Here is a 21737-nt window from a genome sequence, read left to right as displayed (position 1 = left end):
AAAAATGAATTGAAAATGCTTTGTGTCATTCTGATTTCAAGTTCTGCTGAGGTCAGCTTTGCATTTCATCCTTTCATGGTTGATGAAATAAGCACCAAAAGAACATTGTGGTCAATGCAATCAATTTATCCCCTCACGTTAGAATTGCTGGCCTTATGCCAAAATCAGATAGAATTGCTATTATTAACAGAAGAGAAGAAAGAGGACAATCACTAGGAACCTGGGGGGAAGAAGGGGGCTGAAGAATGTTGGGATGACTTAAGAGAAATGGCACAAGATTATCATGTTTGGTGAAAGTTCAAAAGCTGATGCATCTCATAGGCATGAGAGGATTAGAGATAAGTATGGCATCTATATTTTCTGCAATTCTACGGCGGCGAGCTGGCAGAACCGTTAGAAAGCCAGGCGAAATGCGTAGCCGTATTTCGTCAGCCGTTACATTCTGAGTTCAAATCCCGCTGAGGTCGACTTTGCCTTTCATCCTTTCAGGGTCGATAAATTAAGTACCAGTTAAGTACTGGGGTCGATGTAATTGTCTTAATCCATTTGTCTGTCCTTGTTTGTCCTCTCTGTGTTTAGCCCCTTGTGGGTAGTAAAGAAATAGGTATTTCGTCTGCCGTTATGTTCTGAGTTCAAATTCCGCCGAGGTCGACTTTGCCTTTCATCCTTTCGGGGTCGATAAATTAAGTACCAGTTAAAGTACTGGGGTCGATGTAATTGTCTTAATCCGTTTGTCTGTCCTTGTTTGTCCCCTGTATGTTTAGCCCCTTGTGGGTAATAAAGAAACATATATTTTCTACAATTTTGATGTTACCCACAATTTATAAACTAAATGTTTTTTTCCTAATTTTGGTTTCAGCTATGTCCCTTGGAATCTGCACGAACCTTCTCCAAACCACTATGTGTTTTACGGAATGTTAGACTTAATGTAAGTGATGCTTTCATAATTCTTTAATCTTTTACTTGTTTCAGTCATTGGACTATGGTTATGCTGAGGTACTACGTTGGAGGGTTTAGGTGAACAAATCAACCCTGGTTCTTATTTCTTTAAATCGTGTACTTATCTACATTATTTACATTATTTACATTCGACAGATATTTGTCCTCATCTTGTTTGTTGTTAACACAATGTTTCAGCTGATATACCCTCCAGCCTTCATCAGGTGTCCTGGGGGAATTTCGAACCTGGGTTCTCATTCCAAGATTCCAAGTTCAATTCCAGTCAGTGAACTGAATAATAATAATAATAATGATAATAATAATTATGATAATGATAATAATTATAATAATGATAATAATAATAATTATAATAATAATAATAATATAATAATAATTATAATAATAATAATGATAATAATAATAATAATAATAATAATAATAACCTCGGAAAAATACCCAGGTTCGAAATTCCTCCAGGACACCTAATGAAGGCTGGAGGGTATATCAGCTGAAATGTGTTAACAACAAACAAGAAGAGGAGAAAAAGTTGCAAGACACAACGAAAATTTTAGGTAAATAAAAATAAGAAACAAGTGGAAATTTTAAGGCACAAAAAGAAAATGATTCTCCCCAAACACAACAAAAATACAAATCATTTTATTAAATAATGTCTCTCTTCTCTTATCTTTTTATGTAGGAAATTCCTTATATTTGCTCACAGTTTAGATTTGTATGTCATTCTGAGACCAGGACCCTATATCTGCTCTGAATGGGATTTTGGAGGACTCCCCAGGTAACCAACTGCTCTTACATTTCTTTAGAGTTGTGTGTTTGATTGAACAACCCTTCGATACAACCCTTCGATGTTTTTGTCTCTTTGTTTACAGGCATGGCTTTGAGGTACATGCATGATTAAAGTACAAGTATAGTTGTGAGGTACATGAGTGGGTTTGAGGTACATGTGTGGCTATGAGGTACAAGTATGGCTGTGAAGTACATGTGTCGCTGTGAGGTACACATGTAGCTGTGAGGTACACATGTAGCTGTGAGGTACACATGTAGCTGTGAGGTGCACATGTGGCTGTGAGGTACACATGTGGATGTGGGGTACATGCATGACTGAGGTATAGGTGTGGCTGTGAGCTGCAAAGTACATGCATGGCTGTGGGATGGAGGTGTGGCTGTGAGGGTGCAGATAAACATATCCATGCTGGTGGCATGTGAAAAGCACCGAGCATTTTCTGTTAAGTGGTTAGCATTAGGAAGGGCTTTCAGCTGTAGAAACCATGCCCCAACAGACAACTGGAGTCTGGACAGCTCTCAGCTGGCCAGCTCCATGTCTAACCATCCAACCCATGCCAGCATGGAAAGCAGACGTTAAACAATGATGATGATGATGATGATGACACTCAGCTATTTCAGATGCCCCACCTCACCTATTAGATCTATTAGATCTCTTGTAATTAGATGTCAAAGATTTCTCTTTCATAATTCCAGTCTGTCATTAATTTTCATGTTTTTCTTCGGTTTTTTTTCCCCCAGCTGGCTCCTACGTACCCATGCATCTCTCCGTTCTAATTCAGCACCTTACATGTTTGCAGTTGAGAGATATTTTGCTAATCTGCTGCCACAAGTTGTTGATTTTCAGGTAATGATATTCGCATATCTGTTTCAATTGTGTTGCATTTTTGCTGTGGCCATTTTAGAGATGGCCACAGCTCGTGAGCTGGAACTAGATAAAATAAAATTTAAAAAATAAAATAAAATATGTAGGTGTAGGCATGACTGTGTGGTAAGGAGCTTATTTCTCAACAACATGGTTGTGGGTTCAGTCCCATTGCATGGCAGGTTGTTCATTTATACATATACATGCACACACACACACACACAGCGCCACCTTGACTGGCGTCCGTGCCAGTGAAATGTAAAAAGCACCAACCGATCGTGACTGTTTTCCAGCCCCCTCTGGCCCCTGTGCTGGCGGCACGTAAAAAGCAGCCACTACACTCACGGAGTGGTTGGCGTTAGGAAGGGCATCCAGCTGTAGAAACTGTCAGATCAGACTGGAGCCTGGTGCAGCCTCCTGGCTTCCCAGACCCCGGTCGAACTGTCCAACCCATGCTAGCATGGAAAATGGATGTTAAATGATGATATATGTATGTGTGTATATGTATACATAGATATATATAAATACAGTGTACATTTAAACATGTAAGAGGTATCCGTTATAGGATTCCTGGCATACTAGAAGGAACAGCCCAAATCCAAACCACTATTAGGGATAAAACTTCAAAGGGAATAAAAAATATAAACATTTACTATCTATCTCCTGCACCATGGTTTCTGACTTTCTACACGCTAGATCACTGGTAGTAAAAATTTCTAAAATCTTTATTACCCACTGATATTATTAATTATATATATATATATATATTTTTATAAAATTTATGAATAAATGAAAGAATGGAGTTGAACGACAAATTAACAAATTTCCTTTATTTTTGACATGTTTCGAAGGCTGCATATTCCTAATTGTGAAGGAATAAGGAGTACATTATGCCGCTTTCTCATCAGGAAAAACAAGGAATTTATGTCAACATCAAGATTCATCTAAAAGTTTTTGTGAATCTTGATGTTGACATAAATTCCTTGTTTTTCCTGATGAGAAAGTGGCATACTGTACTCCTTATTCCTTCACAATTAGGAATATGCAGCCTTCGAAACATATGTTGAAAATAAAGGAAATTTGTTAATTTGTCGTTCAACTCCATTCTTTCATTTATTCATAAATTTTATAAAAATACACACAAATTTCCACACAAAAACACGTAGTTTCTGCCCTAGGCACGTAACTTCAACCGTGTTATTTCTGATGTGAATTTGCTACCCAGGTATCGGTTAAACGAATTATCCATAAAAAGATATTTCATTTTTCTACTCAAAAATATATATATATGTACTTAATAATATCAAGGTAATAAAGATTTGAATGACCTGTCCTTGTTTTCTTTGTATCGTCTATCTGGATGTTTTGTTGTCCCATTTTGTATTTTCATATATATATATATATATATGTGAGTTCAGCAAAATTTAGATGAATATGGTACATAAGTTAAAGGCACTAGAATTTGGTATGGTATTATCCATATAAATCAAATGGGGTGTCCATTTAATTAAAAAATTCTATATGTGGCTGAAGATTGCTTTACATTTTTAAAACTGATGTAATACTTACATTGTTTAATAAAATGAAGTAGCATGAAACGATTGTACTACACTACCTTGGATATCCTTGTTGCTTATTTTGATTATATATATGTATATATCTTTATATATAAAAGTAAGGTTGTGTGTCTGTCTCCTACGATTTAGATTCTTAACTACTCCCACATTTTGCGGTGCAGTGTAACCAAAACCGGGTATCTTATAGTCGTGATTCATATCGAGCCCTTCTGGGTATTAGCGCGCGTCTACGATGAGTCTACGATTTAAAAAAAAATTTACCATCATTTTTTTTCCATTTTAATGCATTTTTTCGCTATTATATAAGGGAAGTAACTCTCTAAAAATGTCTACGATGAGTCAACGATTTAAAAAAAAATTTACCATCATTTTTTTTCTGTTTTTAATGCATTTTTTTGCTATTTTTTGGCTATAACTCTCTAAAAATGCTTATATAGTTATTTCCTTACAAACCCGAGCAACGCCGGGCGATACTGCTAGTATATATATATGATACTATTGCCATCACTACCACTCACCATTTCTATGTTCCATTGACTTAAAACTCTGTCTTATGTTGCAGTATTTCTATGGCGGACCCATCATAGCTTTCCAACTAGAGAATGAATTTGGTTCCTTCAGTAATGAGGTGCAACACCTGGAAAACCTACGAGAGGTCTGTCCTTGTTTTATTGTTCTGTCCATCATGGGGAATGTTTAAAATGTATGAAACTTGTAAAGTAAGTCTGAACATGTTGCCCGGTGGCATGTGTAAAAAGATTTGAGCGAGGTCGTTGCCAGTACCGCCTGACTGGCCCCCATGCCAGTGGCACATAAAAGCACCCACTACACTCTCAGAGTGGTTGGTGTTAGGAAGGGCATCCAGCTGTAGAAACTCTGCCAGATCAAGATTGAAGCCTGGTGCAGCCATCTGGTTCGCCAGTCCTCAGTCAAAATCGTCCAACCCATGCCAGCATGGAAAGCAGACGTTAAACGATGATGATGATGATGATGATGTGTTGACATGTTAATCAGACAATAGAAATAGCAGCCAAATCTTGCTCAAAATCACACCACATAACTTAGATTCTATAGTTATTATCATCGTTACTATTTAACATCCATTTTCCATGCTGGCATGGATTGGATGATTTGACAGGCGCTAGTAAATCAGGGAGCTCCACTGTCTCTATGACGTGGTTTCTCTGGTCATATGCCCTTTCTAACATTAACCACCAAGTAACTCATGAGATCACCAAGTAATTCACAAGATAAGACCTTTCAACTGAGGGGCACATAAGTACTGTCTTGAGTCCTACGATGCCTTAGGGCTGGTTACCCAGTTTGCCAGGCATATCTGTTCTATTGACCAAGACCTAAATTCCCCATAGGAGGAGGTAGCCACAACAAGACACACACTAGGTATTCCATTCATTTCCCAGCTCAAAAAGGTGAGCCCCACCCTATGCTTGGGTCAAGGCATAGAACGCAACCCCCAATATCAGCAGCAGAGCCTGACAGTATATGCTGGTTCCGTATTCCATCATCATCACCCTCATTCAGCTTGCTAGAAATAACAATCAAGTTTTCCTCAAATCAAAAGTTACAATCCAAAATTTGAAAGACTGTATTTGAAAATATGCTCCCTGAAATACAAAAACATGGGATGGTCATGGCTGGAGAGCCTTTGATATTAGGTCTGCTCGATCAATGCTGATTTGGAGCTAAAACGACCACAACCTTTGGAGACAGGGTGTAAATACTATAAGACATCACACTCAGTACAGTGCAAGTAGGAAAAGATATTGTTGTAACCCCTAAGATCTCGGGATTACGTGATACTACAATCCCTAGGGTGCACTTTGCTAAAGCCTCACAAAAACCAAATTATGATATTAAAGTGAAGGATATGTTAAGTCTACAATCTGAGGATAGGTACAGCCCATCTCATAGGCCATTAATCAATTTTCATTGCCCAGTTTTTTCTACAAGGTAGTGACCAATCACCTGTGGACCTGTTTACAAAGTCAGAAAACGGCACAGCTCCCATGGCTTTCGGAAACATTTTTTCATGCTAAGAGTTGCTGAAGCATGGAACAAACTGCCGACATCAGTTGTTAGTTGTCGGAGCACTGCATCCTTCAAACTTCCATGCTTCCTGAGATTCGCCAACACTACACCTGATTTTCTCCCCTCCATACACACGCAAGCATGTATCTGACTCATACACTGTCTGCTTTCTAGACATGTGTACATTACTGCATATGCTTTATATGCACTTTTGACAAGTTGTGGTGCACCTGAGCACTACATACAATAATTTCATTATTATTATTATCATTATTATAAAAGCCTACAAGGTACTGACCAATCAAAAGCCTACAAGGTAGTGACCAATCAAAAGTGGGTGCTGCTCTTCCTTTTCTAAGATTGTGGAGCAAACGTTCTAACTACATGACATTGCCTGCTCCTGAAAATATCTCTGAAAGTAGGCAGGACATATAATATTACCAAGTCCTTTGACCGGAGGTTGGAAAACCCTTTATATCATGGCCCCCACTTCATGGAATTGTTGATTACTTATTATTTAAATTTTTAGATTAATATTAAGATTAATATTAATATTAAGATATAAATAAATTTCGTAATTGTAAGACAACAATCTTTTTGATCTTTTGTGTTATTTTTTTTCTATTTTTCACCCTTTTTCAAGCCTAGCCAGGCTCATGGGCCCAGCTTCCCGGTTTCTGTGGCATATATGTTCGCCCCAGCTGGACAGGACGCCAGTTCATCACAGCATTACTCAAGAAACAGGAAGAGAGAGTGAGAGAAAGTTGTGGTGAAAGAGTACAGCAGGGGTCGCCACCACCCCCTGCCGGGACCTCGTGGAGCTTTTTAGGTGTTTTCGCTCAATAAACACATACAACGCCCGGTCTGGGAAATCGAAACCGCTTACGGCCATATCACGTTGAAAGCACCGGTTCTCGTCTGATCACCGAAGTTAAGCAACATCAAGCCTAGTTAGTACTTAGATGGGTGACCGCTTGGGAAACCTTGGTGCTGTAAACATTCCATTCCTTACTACACTCGCGGAGTGGTTGGCATTAGGAAGGGCATCCAGCTGTAGAAACTCTGCCAGATCAGACTGGAGCCTGGTGCAGCCCTGGCTTCCCAGATCCCCGGTCGAACCGTCCAACCCGGATGTTAAACGATGATGATGATGATGATGATCCTCCGACTGCGAGTCCGCAGCCCTAACCACTGGGCCATTGCACCTCCACTTTTTGTGTTATTACTACCTTTTAATTAGAAATATTTAATGAGTTTAATGAAAATACTTACCATACATAATTGATAAAGGACAATAAAAATTCAATAATATTAAATTGATATTATTGGAATATCAACCTCTAGCATAGCTTTAAGCACCCCCACCACATTTCCTAGGGTCATTGTTGACCACTTAACGAACCCCCTTCTCTAGACTATAACCCTAAATGTGTGTGTTGTTTAAAGCGCAACAAATAAATGAATTAGTTGGAATTAGAATTGGAGATGCCAGCGCCACCCTGACTGGCTTCCGTGCCGGTGGCACGTTAAAAGCTCCAACCGATCGTGGACCACTGGCACCTGTGCAGGTGGCACGTAAAAAGCACCCACTACACTCGCGGAGTGGTTGGCGTTAGGAAGGGCATCCAGCTGTAGAAACTCTGCCAGATCAGACTGGAGCCTGGTGCAGCCCCTGGCTTCCCAGACCCCGTGCTAACGCGGAAAACGGACGTTAAACGATGATGATGATGATGATGATGTTGTGGTGTTTGATATCTTTTCAGCTTTTTATCAAGAATGGTGTCCATGAATTATTGCTAATCTCAGATGGATTGTCAGGAATCATAAGAGCTACCATTCCTGGCGGTAAGTGCCATGTCTTTCTATTGGTTGCCTTTGTTTGACAGAAATTCTCTGCTAAGTACATTTCCATATAAATATGAATTAGATTTATGACGAGATGACTAAATTCCAATATTTGATCCTGTGGCTGGTATGGCTGTATGGTTCAGAAGCTTACTCCCCGACCACATGATTTCAGGTTCAGTTCCACTGCATGGTACCTAGGGCGAGTGTCTTGTACTACAGACTTGGGGTCATGCAAAGCCTTGTGAGTGGATTTCGTAAACTGGAACTGAAAAAAGCCCACATATGTATGTATGTATATATGTATATAATGTATGTATGTATGCATGCATGTATGTATGTATGTACGTACGTATGTATGTATGGATGTATGTATGTATGTATGTATGTATGTATGTATGCATGCATGCATGCATGCATGTATGCATGCATGCATGCATGTAATATTTTTTCAGTAGTCAAGACTATCGAAAAGGTTAAAATAAGAAAGAAGTAGAAATTTTACCAGTGAGTGTGTTAAATTATAAGGCACAAAAAGAAAATGACTCTCCCCAGACACAACACTGTATATATATATATATATATATATATATATATATATGTATATATATATATATATATATATATATATATATATACTTTATTTAAAAGCAGCAGAAATATAACAAAAGCTGTTACTCAGAGTTTCACATTCTCGTTCATCGCACAGTTTCTGCTTCTTTTAAATAAAGCATATTTTACTCTACTTCTGGTATTTGAGTACTTTTTTTTCCACCTTGTTTCACATTTATATGCCTACTCCAGTATATATATATATATATATATATACACACACACACATACATACATACATACATACACGTATATATATATACACACACATATATATATCAAAAAATAAACCATAAAAAATAAATGTATTGTTCTGATTCTCATTTTCCTTTTATTTATTTTTTTGTTTCTTGAACAGTTCTATTGACTGCAAACTTTGGTGGCCACCAGAGAGGCAAAGATATATTCAAAGTCATTACAGACATAAACCCGGAAAACCCGTTAATGGTCATGGAATTTTGGTCTGGTTGGTTTGACCACTGGGGCAACAAGTATCGAGAATCAAAACCTTTGGAAAGTTAGTATCTTTCTGTTTTCTCATTATTATTATTTTATCAAACATAATATGCTTCCCAAACACATGGTTCCAGGTTCAATCCCACTGCGTGGCACTGTAGGCAAGTGTCTTCTACTCTAGCCTTAGGCTGACCAAAGCATTGTGAGGAGATTTAGAAGACGCAAACTGACTGGCCCTTGTGCTGGCGTCACGTAAAAGCACCCACTACACTCTTGGAGTGGTTGACGTTAGGAAGGGCATCCAGCTGTAGATCAGATTGAGCCTGGTGCAGCCTCTGGCTCACCAGTCCTCAGTCAAACCGTCCAACCCATGCCAGCATGGAAAGCGGACGTTAAATGATGATGATGATAATTTATATATATATATATATATATATATATATATATATATATTATATATATATATATACAGTGTACATTTAAACACTTAAGAGATGACCATAATAGGACACCTGACTCACTAGAAAGAGCAGTTAAACTGCAAACCACTAATAGCTGTAATTCTGAAAGGGAATGAGAAATAAAAACATTTACTCTATCTTTCCTGGACAATGCACAGTTTCGGCAATCTTTTGTAAATAAAATATAATGATTTTAATTTACAATTGGCGTTGCCATCTTCAGCAGGAAGCCAAGGCTAACATATAGGCCTTGTGTTTATATGTTATAATTTTTCAAAATCCACCATGCACATGCGGTTTTATATATATATATATATATATATATCTTAATCAACAGAAACAAATAATATTCCCAATTAAAAATAAACACACACATCTACCTACCTGTTTTTGATATTGCATTGAATAGTTCTGTTTTTCTGAGAGAAATGGTAGAATGAAAAAAGAAACGTATTCAGAGTAAATAATTACAACTCCATTTAAAAATTAAAAAAGAAAATTCAGAGACTCCTGTAAAATTACTACTCAACTTTGAGGATTGAACTTCATAAAATTGTGTATATTTCTTTCCCAAGTGTTTGTTAAGTTTCAACTTTTGCTGTTTCACACCACAAAATTTCTCTGTTTAAATAGGTTTTACTCAGTTTTATTTTTTTTACTTTGTAGCATTCAAGAAGACCTTCCAGTTTATTCTAAATCAGAATGCATCATTCAACTTCTATATGTTTATGGGTGGAACAAATTTTGGATTCATGGCTGGAGCGAACGGTCAGAAAGAGAAATATGCACCAGATGTCACTAGTTATGGTAAGTTTAACCCTTCGGGCTTTCAAACCAGCTAAATCTGGTTCAGATATTCTACCTGTTTTATGTTCAGACTTGCTGGGTACAGCCTCTCACACCTACCCTGTATTGTCATTCTAAAAATAAACAAACATATCAAAATCTTGAACTCTTTTACTTGTTTCAGTGATTTGACTGCGGCCATGCTGGAGCACCACATTTAGTCGAGCAAATCAACCCCAGGACTTATTCTTTGTAAGCCTAGTACTTATTCTATCGGTCTCTTTTGCCGAACCGCTAAGTTATAGGGACGTAAACACACCAGCATCGGTTGTCAAGCGATGTTTGTGGAGACAAACACACACATATATATATATACATATATACGACAGGCTTCTTTCAGTTTCCGTCTACCAAATCCACTCAAAAGGCTTTGGTCAGCCCGAGGCTATCATAGAAGACACTTGCCCAAGGTGCCACGCAAATGGACTGAATCCAGAACCATGTGGTTGGTAAGCAAGCTACTTACCACACAGCCACTCCTGAAGGTTATAAATAGTGAACTGGTAAGCTAGCGAGCTGCAGAAAGTTCAAATCAGACTTGAACCTGGTGCAGCTTGCTTCCCAGCTTACCAGTTTTTTGTCAAACCTTCCAATCCATGTCAACGTGGGAAGCGGACGTTAAATGATGATGATGATGGGTGGGATGGAATTTGTTGAGGCAGAGTTTCTACAGCCAGATACCCATTCCGTCACTAACTCTCACCTGTTTGCAGGTAAGGTAACTCTACTCCAAGACCAGACATATTTTTGCAGAAGACTGGAAATGCAGGATGCCACTTGCACAATGTCGACACTAGTTTACAGCTATTATGTGAAAAAGGAGACACAAACACATGCACACACACACACAGACACACACACACACACACACATGTACCTATTTCTTTACTACCCACAAGGGGCTAAACACAGAGGGGACAAACAAGGACAGACAAATGGATTAAGTAGATTACTTCGACTCCAGTGCATAACTGGTACTTAATTTATCGACCCCTAAAGGGTGAAAGGCAAAGTCGACCTCGGCGGAATTTGAACTCAGAACATAGCAACAGACGAAATACCGCTAAGCATTTCACCCGGAGTGCTAACGTTTCTGCCAGCTCACTGCCTTCACACACATGTACCATAAATCATTGAGTATAGTTTGCCCTTGAGTATGATACGCAGGGGATTTTTAGGGGGCTGTACCTATAATAAACCTAAACCTTGTGTATAATACGCACCCCTCCTCTAACTTGAGTCCAGGAGGTCTATATAACGTCCTTGGTTTGTAAAACTATACAGTAACGTCCTTTATTATTATTGTATATATAACATAATGCAAACGTGTAGATAAATATTAAGTAAATTGCCTTTATTCAAATCCTTCAAATTCAACGTCACTTTCAGCATCAAATAACTATTCCATTTGTTCCTCCGTAAACATGTCAGCAACATTGTAGTGTAAATCTCCGTCATCGTCAGATTCATAGTCAACATCAGAAGATTTACTTTCATTTATTTCTGAATACTTTTTATTTTGATAAATGTTGCTTATTGCAAGTTATGGATGATTCTTTTATGACTTTGTTGCTTTCAGGCTTAGCTTAAGGTATTTTCTCGCCCGACATCACAAAATGCGTCTGAATAAACATTGCCGGACAGCAAATAGAGACTCGGACATTTACTTAGAAAATAATTTTCATTTTTAACCTCGTGTATAATACGCACTAGGGACTTTGACCTTTAAATTTTTGGGGAAAAATGCAGATTATACTCGAGGATTTACGGTATGTATGTACACGAGCTTAGGTGTTGGAGAAGACGTTTACGGATTCCATGGACAGCGAGGGTCACCAATGGAGAAGTTCAATGGAGAAGCAGATAAGACCGAAAATGTTGCTAGAAGCTAGGATCACCCAGCATAGAATGGCATATTTTGGTCATATTATGCAGAGAAAATCCCTGGAGAAGGACATCATGCTCGGAATGGTCAGTGGCATGAGAGGAAGAGGCCAACCAAGAACCCACTGGATTGACACCATCAAGAGTGATACGGGAATGGCCATAGCCAATCTGAAAGAAGCGTCCCGGGATAGAACTGACTGGAGGACACTGATCCAACGAGTAACTGAGAGTCGACTTCGACTGAGCGGATAGAGAGATGTACACATCACACGCACCTATACATAGATATATAAATATGTAATATAACTTGATGAGCTGGAGCCAAAGCTTGCTTAAACTAAAAGCATCAACAAACGAAAATGTGTCGGCCTCCTCAGTCATTTTTATTCAGGACTAGCAGTATCGCCCGGCGATGCTCGGGTTTGTAAGTGAAATAACTATAAAGCATTTTTAGAGAGTTATAGCCAAAAAATAGCAAAAAATTCATTAAAAATGGAAAAAAAATGATGGTAAATTTTTTTTAAATCGTTGACTCATCGTAGACATTTTTAGAGAGTTACTTCCCTTATATAATAGCGAAAAAATTGCATTAATATGGAAAAAAATGATGGTAATTTTTTTTAAAATCGTAGACTCATCGTAGACGCGCGCTAATACCCAGAAGGGCTCGATATGAATCACGACTATAAGATACCCGCTTTTGGTTAAACTGCACCGCAAAATGTGGGAGCAGTTAGGAATCTAAATCGTAGGAGACAGACACACAACCTTACTTTTATATATAAAGAAGATATACAGCAGTAATCAACGAGACCAAAGTAGAAGATAATCTTTCATTTGATTTAACACAAATGACGTTATCAGCTAAAATGGAACAAGGGAGACCACTCGAGTGGGGAAAGGGGGGGTCAATGAAAACTGGTTTTGTCGAAAATTATAGTCCAAGGGAGATAACTTACATATTGTTTAAAGGATTTTTTTCACATTCAGTATGAGATTTTTTTATTGGAATATAACACATACCATAAATCCTCGAGTACAATCCGCAATTTTTCTCCAAAATTTAATGGTCGAGATCTCTAGTGCGTATTATACACGAGGTTACAAATGGAGATTATTTTCTAAGCGATTATTTTCTTAGAGATTATTTTCTCTATTTGCTGTCCGGCATTGTTTATTCAGACGCATTTTGTGATGTCGGGCTCGAAAATACCTTAAGCTTGTGGTGCACCTGAGCACTGTATACAATAATTTCATTATTATTATGAACATGGAGTGGGAGTGGCTGTGTGGTAAGTAGCTTGCTTCCCAACCACATGGTTCCGGGTTCAATCCCACTGCATGGCACTTTGGGCAAGTGTCTTCTACTATAGCCTCGGGGCAACTAAAGCCTTGTGAGTGGATTTAGTAGACGGAAACTGAAAGAAGCCCGTCGTATATATGTATATATATATATTTGTATGTGTGTCTGTGTTTGTCCTCCCCCCCCCAACATTGCTTGACAACCGATGCTGGTGTGTTTACGTCCCTGTAACTTAGTGGTTCGGCAAAAGAGACCGATAGAATAAGTACTGGGCTTACAAAGAATAAGTCCTGGGGTCGATTTACTCGACTAAAGGCGGTGCTCCAGCATGGCCGCAGTCAAATGACTGAAACAAGTAAAAGAGTAAAAGAGTAAAGAGTATGGAAACAATGAGGAAGTTCGCGTTGCGGAATTCTTCCTTACGGCAACTTTTTCAAGGCGGTTACTCTTCGTACGGGGAGGATCCACGCCTCTCTCTCTCTCCCTGTTAATATATATTCACATTCATTCATGCACGTATGTATGTGATTGTAAAATGCCCATTAAAGAGTTTGGCATATAATCCCTATTTTATAACCTCATGAGTTAAGAGTCTTCTTGGTTTTGAAGATCACAGAATATTCTAAAAAAAAGGAAAAAAGACGTATTATAAGATTGTTTGTTTATATTTATATATAACTAAGCCTGAAAGCAATGAAGTCATAAAAGAATCATCCATAACTTGCAATAAGCAACATTTGTTAAACGTTATTACTGTTATTTCTTTATTTTCTGCCAACAAAATGCACAAAAAAGCTACACGTTTGCATTATGTTATATATACAATAATAATAAAGGACGTTACCGTATACATTTTTACAAACCAAGGACGTTATATAGACCTCCTTGACTCAAGTTAAAGAAGAGGTGTGTATCATACACAAGGTTTAGGTTTTGCAGAAGTACAGCCCCCTAAAAATCCCCTGACTATACTCGAGGATTTACGGTATTTAATGACTATTGAAGAGGTAAGAAGCAACGAAAATTTTAGAAAAAAATTAATAAGTAAATGAAAACATAACCTCCTTCCTTGGCGGAGGTAATGAGTGGAAATGTTGATTAATAATGTATTTATATCTTTTCTACTTTTGGCACAAGGCTAGAAATTTTGGGGGAGTGGGGGCCAGTATGCAACTAACTGGTACTTAATTTATCGACCCTGATAGGATGAAAGGCAAAGTCGACCTCAGGGGGATTTGAACTCAGAACGTAAAGACAGGCAAAATATTGCTGAGCATTTCACCCGGCATGCTAGCGTTTCCTATTTCTTTACTACCCACAAAGGGCTAAACACAGAGAGGACAAACAAGGACACAATAAACACTCACAATGCCCGATCTGGGAATCGAAACCGCATTCTTACAACCGCGAGTCCACTGCCTTAACCACTGGGCCATTGCACCTACACTTGCTGCTGTTCCAGCCATCTATTTAAAACTGTATACAGCTATGGTACGACCACACTTGGAATTCGCATCATAGGTTTGGAACCCTTATCTTGCTCAGAACATTGACCTCCTGGAATCTGTTCGGAGACGTGCAACCAAACGCATACCCTCCATCAGACACCTACCATATTCTGAGCACCTTGTTTCCCTGGGCATGGATTCACTGAAGCTCTGGTGTCTGGTGATGGACTTGGTAATCACCCACAAAGTTATCAACCACCTCACCAACAACAACACTGAACACCTTTTTGATCTCCATGTGTCTAACACACGTGGACATGCCTACAAAGTCAGAAAACAACACAGCTCCCATGACTTTCGGAAACATTTTTTCACGCTAAGAGTTGCTGAAGCATGGAACAAACTGCCTGCGTCAGTTGTTGACTGCCATGACACTGCATCCTTTAAGGCCCTCATGCTTTCCGAAATCCGCCGAAACTACACCTGATTATACATACACTTTAGATGAGTTGTAGTGCACCTGAGCACTGTACACAATGTTTTTATTATTATTATTATTATTATTATATATTAGAAGTCTTTTGGTAAATATTTCCATAGTTTCACTTTCACTTTTAGGAGTTTTTACAATGAAGTCTCATCATCTGATTTAAATTTTCCTCACCTGCTTATCTTTTGATGAACATCTCCATTGCAGATTATGATGCGTTGCTGTCTGAATCCGGGGACATTACAGAGAAATACCTGACTGCACAGAGAATGATATACGAGCAGGTACTTAAACCTGAAGGTAAGTTTATACTGCAGAATTAGAAGACTGGACAAGGTTGTTTGGACATTGATGATTTGGCACGACTGACTGGACATTCAACTTGTCTTGGTAACAATACTTTCTGCCACATGAAGCAAAGACACATAAACATGCATGCACACACATGCGTTTAGAAATATATACATTCAGGGACATTGAGTAAGAACTGGAGAGAGGGAGGCATTACGTTTATTTATTGAACATGGTTAACATGAAGGCATGTGGCTTAGTGGGTAGGTGTGTTGCATTCATGATTATGAGATTGTGGGTTCAATCCCCAGACTGACTGTCCCATGCTGGCGGCACATAAAAAGCACCATTCAAGCATGGTCAATGCCAGTGCCACCTGACTGGCCCCTGTGCTGGTGGCACATAAAAAGCACCATTCAAGCATGGTCAATGCCAGTGCCACCTGACTGACCCCTGTGCTGCTGGCACGTAAAAAGCACCATTCAAGCATGGTCAATGCCAGTGCCACCTGACTGGCCCCTGTGCTGGCGGCACATAAAAAGCACCATTCAAGCATGGTCAATGCCAGTGCCACCTGACTGGCCCCTGTGCTGCTGGCACTTAAAAAGCACCATTCAAGCATGGTCAATGCCAGTGCCACCTGACTGGCCCCTGTGCTGGTGGCACATAAAAAGCACCATTCAAGCATGGTCAATGCCAGTGCCACCTGACTGGCCCCTGTGCTGGTGGCACATAAAAAGCACCATTCAAGCATGGTCAATGCCAGTGCCACCTGACTGACCCCTGTGCTGGTGGCACTTAAAAAGCACCATTCAAGCATGGTCAATGCCAGTGCCACCTGACTGGCCCCTGTGCTGGTGGCACATAAAAAGCACCATTCAAGCATGGTCAATGCCAGTGCCACCTGACTGGCCCCTGTGCTGCTGGCACTTAAAAAGCACCATTCAAGCATGGTCAATGCCAGTGCCACCTGACTGGCCCCTGTGCTGGTGGCACATAAAAAGCACCATTCAAGCATGGTCAATGCCAGTGCCACCTGACTGGCCCCTGTGCTGGTGGCACAAAAAAGCACCATTCAAGCATGGTCAATGCCAGTGCCACCTGACTGGCCCCTGTGCTGGTGGCACATAAAAAGCACCATTCAAGCATGGTCAATGCCAGTGCCACCTGACTGGCCCCTGTGCTGCTGGCACGTAAAAAGCACCATTCAAGCATGGTCAATGCCAGTGCCACCTGACTGGCCCCTGTGCTGGCGGCACATAAAAAGCACCATTCAAGCATGGTCAATGCCAGTGCCACCTGACTGGCCCCTGTGCTGCTGGCACATAAAAAGCACCATTCAAGCATGGTCAATGCCAGTGCCACCTGACTGGCCCCTGTGCTGGCGGCACATAAAAAGCACCATTCAAGCATGGTCAATGCCAGTGCCACCTGACTGGCCCCTGTGCTGCTGGCACGTAAAAAGCACCATTCAAGCATGGTCAATGCCAGTGCCACCTGACTGGCCCCTGTGCTGGTGGCACATAAAAAGCACCATTCAAGCATGGTCAATGCCAGTGCCACCTGACTGGCCCCTGTGCTGCTGGCACATAAAAAGCACCATTCAAGCATGGTCAATGCCAGTGCCACCTGACTGGCCCCTGTGCTGCTGGCACATAAAAAGCACCATTCAAGCATGGTCAATGCCAGTGCCACCTGACTGGCCCCTGTGCTGCTGGCACATAAAAAGCACCATTCAAGCATGGTCAATGCCAGTGCCACCTGACTGGCCCCTGTGCTGCTGGCACATAAAAAGCACCATTCAAACATGGTCAATGCCAGTGCCACCTGACTGGCCCCTGTGCTGCTGGCACATAAAAAGCACCATTCAAGCATGGTCAATGCCAGTGCCACCTGACTGGCCCCTGTGCTGCTGGCACATAAAAAGCACCATTCAAACATGGTCAATGCCAGTGCCACCTGACTGGCCCCTGTGCTGCTGGCACGTAAAAAGCACCATTCAAGCATGGTCAATGCCAGTTCCACCTGACTGACCCCTGTGCTGCTGGCACATAAAAAGCACCATTCAAACATGGTCAATGCCAGTGCCACCTGACTGGCCCCTGTGCTGCTGGCACATAAAAAGCACCATTCAAGCATGGTCAATGCCAGTGCCACCTGACTGGCCCCTGTGCTGGCGGCACATAAAAAGCACCATTCAAGCATGGTCAATGCCAGTGCCACCTGACTGGCCCCTGTGCTGCTGGCACATAAAAAGCACCATTCAAGCATGGTCAATGCCAGTGCCACCTGACTGGCCCCTGTGCTGGCGGCACATAAAAAGCACCATTCAAACATGGTCAATGCCAGTGCCACCTGACTGGCCCTGTGCTGCTGGCTCATAAAAAGCACCATTCAAACATGGTCAATGCCAGTGCCACCTGACTGGCCCCTGTGCTGGTGGCACGTAAAAAGCACCATTCAAGCATGGTCAATGCCAGTGCCACCTGACTGGCCCCTGTGCTGCTGGCACATAAAAAGCACCATTCAAGCATGGTCAATGCCAGTGCCACCTGACTGGCCCTGTGCTGGCGGCACATAAAAAGCACCATTCAAGCATGGTCAATGCCAGTGCCACCTGACTGGCCCCTGTGCTGCTGGCACGTAAAAAGCACCATTCAAGCATGGTCAATGCCAGTGCCACCTGACTGGCCCCTGTGCTGGTGGCACGTAAAAAGCACCATTCAAGCATGGTCAATGCCAGTGCCACCTGACTGGCCCCTGTGCTGGTGGCACATAAAAAGCACCATTCAAGCATGGTCAATGCCAGTGCCACCTGACTGGCCCCTGTGCTGCTGGCACGTAAAAAGCACCATTCAAGCATGGTCAATGCCAGTGCCACCTGACTGGCCCCTGTGCTGGTGGCACGTAAAAAGCACCATTCAAGCATGGTCAATGCCAGTGCCACCTGACTGGCCCCTGTGCTGCTGGCACGTAAAAAGCACCATTCAAGCATGGTCAATGCCAGTGCCACCTGACTGGCCCCTGTGCTGGTGGCACGTAAAAAGCACCATTCAAACATGGTCAATGCCAGTGCCACCTGACTGGCCCCTGTGCTGGTGGCACGTAAAAAGCACCATTCAAGCATGGTCAATGCCAGTGCCACCTGACTGGCCCCTGTGCTGGTGGCACATAAAAAGCACCATTCAAGCATGGTCAATGCCAGTGCCACCTGACTGGCCCCTGTGCTGGTGGCACGTAAAAAGCACCATTCAAGCATGGTCAATGCCAGTGCCACCTGACTGGCCCCTGTGCTGGTGGCACGTAAAAAGCACCATTCAAGCATGGTCAATGCCAGTGCCACCTGACTGGCCCCTGTGCTGGTGGCACGTAAAAAGCACCATTCAAGCATGGTCAATGCCAGTGCCACGTGACTGGCCCCTGTGCTGCTGGCACGTAAAAAGCACCATTCAAACATGGTCAATGCCAGTGCCACCTGACTGGCCCCTGTGTGCTGGCACGTAAAAAGCACCATTCAAGCATGGTCAATGCCAGTGCCACCTGACTGGCCCCTGTGCTGGTGGCACGTAAAAAGCACCATTCAAGCATGGTCAATGCCAGTGCCACCTGACTGGCCCCTGTGCTGCTGGCACGTAAAAAGCACCATTCAAGCATGGTCAATGCCAGTGCCACCTGACTGGCCCCTGTGCTGGCTGGCACGAAAAGTAAAAAGCACCATTCAACATGGTCAATGCCAGTGCCACCTGACTGGCCCCTGTGCTGCTGGCACGTAAAAAGCACCATTCAAGCATGGTCAATGCCAGTGCCACCTGACTGGCCCCTGTGCTGGTGGCACGTAAAAAGCACCATTCAAGCATGGTCAATGCCAGTGCCACCTGACTGGCCCCTGTGCTGCTGGCATAAAAAGCACCATTCAAGCATGGTCAATGCCAGTGCCACCTGACTGGCCCCTGTGCTGCTGGCACGTAAAAAGCACCATTCAAGCATGGTCAATGCCAGTGCCACCTGACTGGCCCCTGTGCTGGTGGCACGTAAAAAGCACCATTCAAACATGGTCAATGCCAGTGCCACCTGACTGGCCCCTGTGCTGCTGGCACGTAAAAAGCACCATTCAAGCATGGTCAATGCCAGTGCCACCTGACTGGCCCCTGTGCTGGTGGCACGTAAAAAGCACCATTCAAGCATGGTCAATGCCAGTGCCACCTGACTGGCCCTGTGCTGGCTGGCACGTAAAAAGCACCATTCAAGCATGGTCAATGCCAGTGCCACCTGACTGGCCCCTGTGCTGCTGGCACGTAAAAAGCACCATTCAAGCATGGTCAATGCCAGTGCCACCTGACTGGCCCCTGTGCTGATGGCACGTAAAAAGCACCATTCAAGCATGGTCAATGCCAGTGCCACCTGACTGGCCCCTGTGCTGCTGGCACGTAAAAAGCACCATTCAAGCATGGTCAATGCCAGTGCCACCTGACTGGCCCCTGTGCTGCTGGCACGTAAAAAGCACCATTCAAACATGGTCAATGCCAGTGCCACCTGACTGGCCCGTGTGCTGCTGGCACATAAAAAGCACCATTCAAACATGGTCAATGCCAGTGCCACCTGACTGGCCCCTGTGCTGCTGGCACGTAAAAAGCACCATTCAAGCATGGTCAATGCCAGTGCCACCTGACTGGCCCCTGTGCTGCTGGCACGTAAAAAGCACCATTCAAGCATGGTCAATGCCAGTGCCACCTGACTGGCCCCTGTGCTGGTGGCACGTAAAAAGCACCATTCAAGCATGGTCAATGCCAGTGCCACCTGACTGGCCCCTGTGCTGCTGGCACGTAAAAAGCACCATTCAAGCATGGTCAATGCCAGTGCCACCTGACTGCCCCTGTGCTGCTGGCACGTAAAAAGCACCATTCAAGCATGGTCAATGCCAGTGCCACCTGACTGGCCCCTGTGCTGCTGGCACGTAAAAAGCACCATTCAAGCATGGTCAATGCCAGTGCCACCTGACTGACCCCTGTGCTGGTGGCACATAAAAAGCACCATTCAAGCATGGTCAATGCCAGTGCCACCTGACTGGCCCCTGTGGTGCTGGCACGTAAAAAGCACCATTCAAGCATGGTCAATGCCAGTGCCACCTGACTGGCCCCTGTGCTGCTGGCACGTAAAAAGCACCATTCAAGCATGGTCAATGCCAGTGCCACCTGACTGGCCCCTGTGCTGGCACGTAAAAAGCACCATTCAAGCATGGTCAATGCCAGTGCCACCTGACTGGCCCCTGTGCTGCTGGCACGTAAAAAGCACCATTCAAGCATGGTCAATGCCAGTGCCACCTGACTGACCCCTGTGCTGCTGGCACATAAAAAGCACCATTCAAACATGGTCAATGCCAGTGCCACCTGACTGGCCCCTGTGCTGCTGGCACGTAAAAAGCACCATTCAAGCATGGTCAATGCCAGTGTCACCTGACTGGCCCCTGTGCTGGCGGCACATAAAAAGCACCATTCAAGCATGGTCAATGCCAGTGCCACCTGACTGGCCCCTGTGCTGGCGGCACATAAAAAGCACCATTCAAGCATGGTCAATGCCAGTGTCACCTGACTGGCCCCTGTGCTGGCGGCACATAAAAAGCACCATTCAAGCATGGTCAATGCCAGTGCCACCTGACTGGCCCCTGTGCTGGCGGCACATAAAAAGCACCATTCAAGCATGGTCAATGCCAGTGTCACCTGACTGGCCCCTGTGCTGGCGGCACATAAAAAGCACCATTCAAGCATGGTCAATGCCAGTGCCACCTGACTGGCCCCTGTGCTGCTGGCACATAAAAAGCACCATTCAAGCATGGTCAATGCCAGTGCCACCTGACTGGCCCCTGTGCT

The 21737-nt window shown here is 42.7% G+C and overlaps 1 protein-coding gene and 1 non-coding gene across 3 annotated transcripts in view; both read left to right on the top strand.

Moving 5' to 3' along the window:
• Nucleotides 1-21737, top strand: part of LOC115211836 (beta-galactosidase-1-like protein 2) — a 103867-nt gene that overhangs the window by 41726 nt on the left and 40404 nt on the right. For both annotated transcript variants that reach the window (XR_004999330.1, XM_029780554.2), the window contains exons 3-10: nucleotides 860-928; nucleotides 1637-1732; nucleotides 2482-2587; nucleotides 4745-4837; nucleotides 7995-8076; nucleotides 9047-9205; nucleotides 10272-10412; nucleotides 15787-15879. Coding sequence is in view for 1 of the 2 variants with exons in the window: in XM_029780554.2 (XP_029636414.1) it covers nucleotides 860-928; nucleotides 1637-1732; nucleotides 2482-2587; nucleotides 4745-4837; nucleotides 7995-8076; nucleotides 9047-9205; nucleotides 10272-10412; nucleotides 15787-15879 (839 nt within the window). In the remaining variant the exon portion in view is untranslated. The remainder of the gene's footprint in view (nucleotides 1-859; nucleotides 929-1636; nucleotides 1733-2481; nucleotides 2588-4744; nucleotides 4838-7994; nucleotides 8077-9046; nucleotides 9206-10271; nucleotides 10413-15786; nucleotides 15880-21737) is intronic.
• Nucleotides 7112-7230, top strand: LOC115212434. The gene has a single exon (XR_003881720.1). It is a non-coding gene; the product is annotated as a 5S ribosomal RNA (ribosomal RNA).

This window comes from Octopus sinensis, linkage group LG5 (genome assembly GCF_006345805.1).
Source record: "Octopus sinensis linkage group LG5, ASM634580v1, whole genome shotgun sequence".
Classification (NCBI taxonomy): Eukaryota; Metazoa; Mollusca; class Cephalopoda; order Octopoda; family Octopodidae; genus Octopus; species Octopus sinensis.
Note: the sequence above shows the minus strand (reverse complement) of the source record. Positions and strands in the feature narration are given on the sequence as shown.